Source organism: Hypanus sabinus, chromosome 13, assembly GCF_030144855.1.
Source record: "Hypanus sabinus isolate sHypSab1 chromosome 13, sHypSab1.hap1, whole genome shotgun sequence".
NCBI classification, from domain to species: Eukaryota; Metazoa; Chordata; class Chondrichthyes; order Myliobatiformes; family Dasyatidae; genus Hypanus; species Hypanus sabinus.
In genome coordinates, this window is record NC_082718.1 from 17,358,553 (window position 1) to 17,368,881 (window position 10,329).

The 10,329-nt window shown below is 36.3% G+C and overlaps 1 protein-coding gene across 3 annotated transcripts in view; it reads left to right on the top strand.

The window, feature by feature from the left end:
- The window catches only part of napepld (N-acyl phosphatidylethanolamine phospholipase D), a 52,566-nt gene extending 42,237 nt beyond the window's left edge, over positions 1-10,329 (top strand). For all 3 annotated transcript variants that reach the window (XM_059987202.1, XM_059987204.1, XM_059987203.1), the window contains exon 5: positions 8,762-10,329. In XM_059987202.1, coding sequence (XP_059843185.1) covers positions 8,762-8,887 — 126 coding nt within the window. In that variant the 3' untranslated portion in view covers positions 8,888-10,329. The remainder of the gene's footprint in view (positions 1-8,761) is intronic.

Genomic DNA, 10,329 nt, shown 5'->3' on the forward strand with positions numbered 1-10,329 from the left:
CTGCTCCTATTTCTTGTGTCCTTATGTAAAAACAATTAGCATTATAGACTTGTTCTGGTGTTAGATTTTCATCAGCGACGACCTTGGCAAACTCATCGATGAATTTCTCTGCTGCTTCATGATCAGCAGATACTTTATCACCGCAAAATGTTTAAAAATGAACTGCCATGCCTTTTCTTAAATTTCTGCAACCAGCATCCTGAGTAATCACAATTACCTTTCATTTTTCAGTTTGTTGTGCTAAATCTTTGCTTGTTTCATGATCAGCATACTATTAAGTGGCATACACAGAACATTCACTCTGACACTGACTAATCCACTCTTTCAATACATGATTGACTTTTCCATTTTTCACTTTATGCAGTGTTTTTCAATTTTTCATCAACTCCTGCTCATTGCTTATGTGAGGTCATTTCTCAGAACTGTCTGGGATACGCAGAGACCTGCCCACTGCCTGGGAACCTTCCCAGCGCATTGTGGAATTTTCCAGGTGTGACATCATGTCAGCGGTCAAATAAATTTTGGTTTTTGGATATTGGATTTTCTGATGAAGGATCAACCTGTTTATTTCAGAGTTAGAAATTATACCTACAGCGTATAATCACTGCTTTTTTCATTGTTTAACTTTTCTCTCTGAATCTGGACTTTCCTGTTTTTAAGGTTTTTTTGTACCCTGTTTGAATCTAGTTTACGTACTTTCCCTTTTTCACCCAGTCCAGCAAAAACTGTTTGGATTCACAATTCACTCAAGTCCTGAGTTGGCATTGCCATGGTGTTACCAGTGACTCCTGAGGTAGTATTTGAGTTCATCATTGACTGGGATCTCCTGCAACACTGCTGGTGCTACACTGTATTGGTCTCGCCATTCCTTTGGATTTACCAGCTGTTTGGAGAGAGGGAGTCTGCTGCATAGGCAACAGCTTTCTCTCCATTTTGTACTGCCTGGCATGCATAAAAACTATTTGAGAAAATAGCTGGGGTTACATTCGTTTATTTGGGACACCGTGCGACTTAATTGGGACAGAAGACTGTTGCCAGTTTTTAACTAGCATCAGTCACGTGCCTTTGTGTGGCCATTAGACGCTGCTTAGTGCTTGAAGGAAACATTTAAAAAATATGATCAGTTTGCCATTTTTATACCTTTTTAATTATTCTGGAAGCTTTGGTTAATTGGGCCGGCCACTTAATTGGGCCAAAATGCACTTGACCCACTGTGTCCCAATTAATCAGAATACACTGTAATTAAAAAGTTATAAAAAGACAAACTACCATTTAACTGAGTAAAAAAATCATGTATTTAAATGAAATACAGAACAAATTCAAACACTACCATTACAGTACTATAAAACTGTTAATTAGTTCTTCATAATTATTGGCAGAGGAATTCATCCAGTGTATATTATGCTGCCGTGTTCTTTTGATTGACTGTAAATGACCAAAATCAGCACAGGCACCCAGTGCAGATAATCGCTTACCTTCATACAACATTCTTTTCTTTCTAAATCTTTTTATTAATATTAGCAATATGGACAGAATACAAATGATATATTGATAAAGAAATTACCAACATACAAATTCCATTACATATGAAAAAAAACATACATAATAGTTACAATATAAATGAGTTTACCAAGACATAAGCCATAAAATATATGTATGAACATGGTAAGTCTAAATATTTCGTAATATATGATATAAAGAAAACAGAAAAAAGAAAGAAAAAAAATATAATGCAAAACTAGCTAATCTAATCTAATAACTAATATAGAAGAAAAAAGAAGCAAAAAAAAGAGAGAGAAAAAAAAAGGGGGCTGTTTATAATATCTCACAAAAATAAGTATTCATCCATGCCGTCACTCCTGGTCCTCTGAACATACATAAGCTAAAAGCTGGGAAATCAAATGAACTTGGCACAGGGTCATATTACATCATATGAAAATGTTGAATAAATGGTCTCCATAACTTTTCAAATCTAATAGAAGTCTCAAAAGTACCACTTATAATTTTTTCTAAATTTAAACATAACATAGTTTGAGAGAACCAATTAAATACAGTGAGAGGATTAATTTCCTTCCAATTCAACAATATAGATCTTCTAGCCATCAGAGTTAGAAATGCAATCATTCGACGGGCTGAAGAAGATAAATGCAGTGAGTCTAACATTGGTAAACCAAAAATTGCGGTAATAGGATGAGGTTGTAAATCAATATTCAAAACCGCAGAAATAATATCAAAAATATCTTTCCAATATTTCTCCAAAAATGAACAAGACCAAAACATATGAGTTAAAGATGCAATTTCAGAATGACATCTATCACAAATAGGACTAATATGAGAGTAAAAATGAGCTAATTTATCCTTGGACATAAGGGCCCTATGTACGACCTTAAATTGTATTAATGAATGTTTGGCACATAATGATGATGTATTAACTAATTGAAGAATTCTATCCCAATTCTCACTAGAAATACTAAGACTAAGCTCTCTTTCCCAATCCTTTTTAGTCTTATAAAGAGGCTCTGAATGTATCTTCATAATTATATTATAAAGTTTTGAAATAAGCCCTTTTTGAAAAGGGTCTAATTCAAATAAACTCTCCAAAATATCTGAAGGCACAAAATTTGGAAACGTAGGGAGTACAGAAATTGAAAAATGTCTAATCTGTAAATATCTAAAAAAATGAAATCTAGGCAACTTATATTTGTTGGATAATTGCTCAAAAGACATGAAACAATTGTCTAAAAATAAATCAGAAAATCTTAGTAATCCCTTAGTTTTCCAAGCCGAATAAGCTTGATCTATAATGGAAGGGTGGAAAAAACAATTAGATACAATAGGACTATTTAAAACGAATTGAGTCAACCCAAAAAATCTCCGAAATTGAAACCATATACGCAAAGTATGTTTAACTATCGGGTTGTCAATTCGTTTCGGCAATTTAGAAAGAGCAAAAGGGAGAGAAGTCCCTAAAATAGAACCCAAAGCATAAGCTGATACCGATTTAGTTTCTAAACTGACCCAACAAGGGCCGAAAGATCCACCCCCTATCTTTCAACCAACATAACAAATATCTATTATTAACTGCCCAATAGTAAAATCTGAAATTAGGTAATGCTAACCCGCCTTCCTTTTTTGTCTTCTGTAAATATATTTTACCTAACCTGGGATTTTTATTCTGCCATATATATGAAGAAATTTTAGAGTCAACGTTAGTAAAAAAAGATTTCGGGATAAAAATTGGTATCGCTTGAAAAATATATAAAAACTTAGGTAAAATAACCATCTTAATAGCATTAATCCTACCTATTAGGGATAAAGATAAAGGTGACCACTTAGTAAACAAACCTTTAATCTGATCAATTAAGGGTAAAAAATTAAATCTAAACAAATCTTTATGGCTTTTTGTGATTTTGATCCCTAAATAAGTAAAAGAATCATTAATTAATTTAAAAGGTAAATTTTCATAAATTGGGACCCGTTTATTCAAAGGAAACAATTCACTTTTATTAAGATTTAACTTATACCCAGAAAACTCACTAAATTGAGCCAATAATGATAAAACTGCTGGGATGGATTTCTCCGGGTTAGAAATGAATAGTAATAAATCATCTGCATACAAAGATAACTTATGAATATCTGTCCCACGATTAATACCTAAAATATCCTGTGATTGTCTGATGGCAATTGCCAAAGGTTCTAAGGCAATGTTAAATAGTAATGGACTAAGAGGACATCCTTGTCTTGTGCCCCGAAATAGGCGAAAAAAGGGAGATCTTTGATTATTGGTAAACACGAGGCTACATACAACATTCAATGATTGCATCCTCCAAATCTTCATTTTCATTGTAATATTCAAGATGATTGTTGCTACCTTCAAAATCTTCGTAGGTCCTAACTTGTTAAAGTTCATTTTCACTCCTGGCTGTTTCTGGCATCTCCAAGTCTGAATGCTTGAAACCCACAGTGAGCAAAACAGTTTTGAACTGTCTTACTGCCTGTTTCTCGCCAATTATCAGTGACCAAAAACCACTACTGTTTGAACGCAAACACACTTAACTGACACTATTTAAAATTGTGATAGGTATAGATAGCATAACCAGTCTTCTTCCAAGGGTGGAAATGTCAAGTACAAGAGGCATAGGTTAGGGTGAGAGGGGGAAAGTTTAAAAGAGATATATAAACATTTTTTTTTACATAAACTGGAGTTGCCTGGTACATACTGCCAGGGGAGGGGCAAGAAAGCAATCTTCAATAGGTACTGAGTCAGACATATAAACAGACAGAGAATATATGGGTATGGACCGTGTGCAGGCAAGTGGGATTAGTTTGATTGGCAGAGACATTGTGGGCTGAAGGGCCTGTTCCTGTGCTGTACTGTTCTACGTTCTACCTGGATTTGGTCAAGCGACTCCCATGATGTTGCTGGGTTGTCAGTTATAGAAATTCGACAGCAATAATGAAGGACTGGCAATCTATTCCCCTTGATGCCACACTCAGTCCAATGTTGCCTTGATGTCAAGGGCAATTCCTCTCATCTAAGTGGAATCCATGTTCCAATCTTTGTTCCATGTGATAAGGTCTTGAGTTGAGTGGTTCTGGTCAAACACATCAACTGGGTATTTCACCTTTCACTGATAATTGAGAGTAGACTGAATGTGCAGTAAATTGTTTGATTTGGTATCTTCTGATTTGAATGTGCATGTCTGGGCAATTTCCCAGTCAGACGGATACCAGTCTTGTAACTATTCTAGAACAGCTTTATTGGAGGCAAGTCTGGAACTTGTTGGAATGCTGTCTAGGGCTGTAGCCTTTGCTATATCCAGAGCTGAGTGGTTTCCTTAAATTACATGGAATGAAATCGAAAGGCTAGACAGTGGTTTCTGTGACCTTTGGGCTATCAGAAGGAAGTCTAGATGAATTACCTACTTGGCAATTTTGGCTGATCATATTATTATGCATGGGGACATCCTTGGAGCAGGGGTTCTTAACCTCTTTTATGTCATGGACTCCTACCATTAACCAAGAGGTCCATGGACACCAGGTTGAGAACCCCTGCCTTGGAGTCTCTTCCAACTCCTGTCACATCCACCACAATTTATGATTGGTTGTGATAAGATGCGGATGCTTAATCTGATCCACTGACTACAGGATCACTTCGTTTTAGCTACTGCTCTACAAAACATATTCACCATTTTATGATGTGTATTCCAAGTATTGCAGTAAATGAGCTTATATGCAAAATATATATTTAAAAAAAAATTAAAGCATGTGTACGTCATGGAGTTTATGCCATGTCATAATTTATGGTTATAACTGATTCCCAAACATCAATTTCATGCTATCTCTGGTTCATGCCCTAAAATACTCTTGTGGAGTCCTAAAATTTTAATTATATTGAATAAGTTATAATTGCGTTCTCGTGCAATAACGAATTGCATGAAAAATACCAAGAACTGATTATTTTGGCGTGAAACTAAAGGTTAACAGCAAGGTTAGCCCCTGATAAAAGGCAAAAAATGTTAACAAACTTTGAAAGCACCAAAAGACTTGAATGAGAATATCTGAGTGTTTCAAGTGAGTGCCTTTTGAAGAGCTTTGGATTGTCATTTTCAAGTTCGAGTTTATTATCATCTGACTGTACATATATTCAGCCAAATGAAACAACATTCCCCTGGACCAGGGTGCACCACAAAACATATATCACACACAGCATATTTGTTAGCATAAGTATGTTAATCTAATTCAGAAATGCATTAGTGCTTACCACAGATAAACAGAACAGTAATCAGTAAACTCCAAGTGATGACACCTCGGAGGTGGCAGGGTATTCATTAGTCTCCCAGCCTAAGGGAAGAAACTGTTACCCAAGCAACACACACAAAATGCTGGTCAGATCTGAGTTTATTTGTCAGTTTTGGAATTGTACATATTTTTACTGGCCTAATAGATGGAGGAACTGAACAGGAATGAAATAATTGCACCCTCCACACAGTTCTAAGGTATTAATATTTATGGTTGCTTCATGCAACTGACTCCTTTGTGTAACAAGTATCCACTATAGCTAGAGTCGCTCAAAATATGCTGTATGCTTATGTGGTACACAACATTTTCACCTAGTATTGGCAACCGGAAGCTGTTACCAGAATAGAATTGTCTCACTGGTGTAAACTGTTTATTCCCGAGTTCCAGCCATCTGCAAGTTTGCAGCAGCAAACATACTTACTGCTAAAATTGTGATGTTTTGCATAGTGAAAATAGCACGAAGGATTAATGGAATCTTTGTGCTACACAGAATATTAGTTCCAGATTATTATCTGGTGGTTATTCTCACCCAAAGTAAGACAAGATTTTGTGTTCTCATAAAACCTAAATAACCTACTGTATGACCAATTGCCAAAATTGCCATCAGAGTTGATTATGTATGAAAGCTGGTTATTTCCTCATTAGGGCCCTCACAGTTCTCATTAGGGAATGGGAGGTGGAGAGTGTCAGTAACTGTATTTCTTGGTGTTATCATATTGGAAGATCTGTCCTGAATCAGCACATAGGTATCACTCCAGAGAAGGCATGAGGGGGCCTCCACTTGCTTAGAAGTTTGTATAGATTCTGCATGTTTTATAAATTTACAAGCAGCACTGCCACAAGAAAGCACATCCATCACCAAGGGCACCAACCATCCAGTTTATGCTCTCTTCTTTCTTCTACCATCAGGCAGGAGGTACAGGAGCCTCAGGTCCCACAGCACCAGGTTTTGGAACAGTTATTACCCTAAAACAATCAGGCTTCTGAACTAGTATGGATTACATTACTCACCTCAACTCTGAACTGATTCCACAACCAACAGACTCACTTTCAAGGACTCTTTACCACTCATGTTTTCAGTAATAATTTTTTTACTTGAACAATTTGTCTTCTTTTGCATATTGGTTGTTTGATAGTCTTTATTTAAGTATAGATTTTTCCAAGTGTTATTGTATTTCATTATTTCCCTGTAAATCTTTGCAAGAAAATGAATTTCAACATTGTATGCTTTATTAGATACAGGAATGGAACCTGGTGTGGTTTTCTAATGCTGTAGCCCATCCACTTTGAGGTTAAATGTAATGGATTCAGAGATGCTCTTGACTGTTGTGACATGTGGTTATTTGAGTTACTGTTGCCTTCCTGTTAACTTGAACCAGTCTGGCTAGTCTCCTCTGACCTCTCTCATTAACAATGTGATTTTGCCCTGTTACGAACCCCGTAACTGGGTCACTTACCAGCAAAGATAGAGAGGTCCATTGAAGTCTGATGATACGATTTTTAACAGTATTTATTAGTAAAAATAATATCAATGCAAATATACAGATAACATACGTCGTCAATACTAAATCTAAAAGTGCGGGTATAATAATCATCAATAAGAAATAAGTTCTATTGTTGTCTAGGGGATAATGTATTGTCTGATGGAAATATAAAGTCACTCAGTTCATGCAGGCTGCAGCCTTTGGGGACCGCTGGGTTTGCAATGGTTGGAGGGAGAGAGAGTTTTGGGAGAAAAACTTTACAGCTTTCCTTTTATGATTTCGATCCGTAGGAGTCTCGTTGGGGTGGCTGTTCACTTGTGGCCTCTTCTTTTGCTAAGCCGTTCTTCCGTGGTGAGCCCACCAATCCCAGGCAAAGGAAGGACGCACACAAGCCCCCCACCGGCTGTCGCTATTAAACGCTATCATGGGATCTCTAGCATTTCTCCTGGTGCGTCTGAAGGGGTTGTTCCCCAGACCCTCTTTTATCCTTACGGGGTCTCAGATGTCAGTCAGGTTGGGATGATGCAATCCCTCAACCAGCCCACTCTGGTCGTCCCCTGAGGGGCTTCAATGAATAGTACAGTACCCAATACACAATTCCATCTCCAAGAGACAATGGCCGTTATCAGTGGCTTTGTTTCGCTGAGGTAAGGACACATTCCAAACCTTGTGGATTCTGCGTGTCTCTCTCTCTCATTTCCTGGGTCCCAGACCCGAAGTAACAGCGATCTTGCGATTCTCAAAAAGGAGGGGGTGACTTTGTACCCTTCGGCCCCTCAGAGTTGCGGCACATTCGTAACAGCCCACAGATCTGCTGCTCACTGGATGTTTTTACTTTTCCCATCATTCTCTGTAAATTCCAGGACTGTTGTGCGTGAAAATCCCAGGAGATCAGCAGTTTCTGAGTTACTCAAACCACCCATTCTGGCACCAACAATCATTCCACGATCATAGTCTTATAGATCAGATTTCTTCCCCGTTCTGATGTTTGGTCTGAACAACAACTAGAACCTATTGGCCACATCTGCCTGCTTTTATGCATTGAGTTCCTGCAGACAATTGACTGATTAAGTATTTGCATTAGTAAAAGCAGGTATACAGGTGAACCTAACAAAGTGGTCACTGAGTGTATATGTACTTTGATAATAAATTTACTTTGACTTTCACAAAGCTAATGTCTCCAGGTTATACCGTGAACCTCTGATCATTTGTCACAAGAATGCTGCTGGTAAATCCCTTCAAGACTTCTCTATTTAGGTAATGAAGTGAACCAAATAATGGCAGGTTTCTAAACATGAATAGTTAGAATGGAGAAAATATTAAAAAATTTAAGTATTTATTTCAAGTGTGTTGTTTATTAATAGTGCTGAATTTAATTATACTTGAAGGATTAAATGTCTACTGTCATTCATTGGCTGTTATTACTTTACATCTTCTTTACTTTAAAGCTCTTAAATTAATTATTTCTATTCCAGTACTACTTAGAACCACGAAAAAAACTTGAAGAGGCTCGAGAAAGATATGGATTGAAACCAGAAGATTTCTTTGTTTTGATGCATGGAGAATCAAAGCATTTAAGTGAGAACAAAGGTTTTCAATGATAAATAAATTATAAACAAAGTGTTGTCTCCTCACACAAAACAGTTCGTGTTTGATACAACTTTCTGATGCTTGCTGACTTTAAATTTGGGTGGAACTTCCACTGAATAATTTTAGTTTATTAATTGTTATATTTCAATTATCCTTCTGAATGTGCTCTTAAAATAAACATTGTGTACACTTTTCAAAAACAAAGCAATTTCCATAATCTTGATTGGACCTTCAGTAAAAACTCTGAACAACAGAAAATTGTTTACTACACAAATTAAAAGACATACTGGGCTTGTTTTACGTAAGTTTAAACTGTTAAAGCAATATTTTAAATTGGTGTTTATTAATTAAAGTGCATATAACATTTATTTTACCAAATGAACATCACTTGGTTGATAAAAGCTTTATGGGTTTTGCAGTATAAATTGTCTAAAGGGAACTTGTGATTGTCTTCCATTCCAGATGCACTCCATCTGATATTTGTACGTTTGCCAAAATAATTTTAAACTGCAGTTAAATAAGTGCATATTTTGAGCATGTGAAATGCATAAACATAACTGTAACTAAATACTATACATAAATATTTATCCCATTTCAACTTCTGTTAGAATCTTGACTTTGAAATGGAAGGTTGGCCTTAAGCCTTGTGCCTTGCTACTATGGACACACTCGTGGTGCACTAAGATGCAGATTATCACGGTTCCTTTCCTGCATGAATGATCCAATGGGTCTGAGTTTCATGACTTTTTATTATGAAGCTAAAACTATGCTACAGAACTAGGGTGAAATACAGAAATAATGATACAATTTAGGTGTTTGTAACCTCTTACCCAGCTGTTTCAAATATGCTTTGCTTTATTGGTGGCTCTGTCTCATATGCTAATTAATTCCTTTTGTGGGCTGTTTTACAATAATTGATTCTCCACTCAAACTATTTTGGAATTCACAACAAACTGCAGATACTGGAGACTAGAGCAAAAACCAACTTGATGGAGGAACTTAGTGGGTCAGGAAGTATCAGTGGAGGCAGAGGAATAGTTGATGCCTTAGGTCAAGATCTAGGATCTCGACACAAGAGTCAATTATCTCCCTGTCTGACTCACTGAATTCTTCATGGTGTTTGACTTTTTTTGCTAGGAGGTATTTTAACTATTTATAGTCAATTAAATTTAGAGGTGGTCAGGTTACATTAAAAGTGGTAATACCTGCAACTTGGATTTTTCTTTACCCATTTAAAAATATTAACTAATAGCTTCCTTTTAAATAAATCTACAGCCTTTCATTGATAAACATTAGGTACCCATGCACCTGTAACTGAGTATCAACCTTGCATCTGTGTAATCAAATACAAGAGAGAAATGTGAACTTTTAATATATGTGTAAAAATGTGCTAAAATGTAAGATTTGGATCAAAATTAGATTTCCCAAATAAATCATTCACATAAAGATTAAA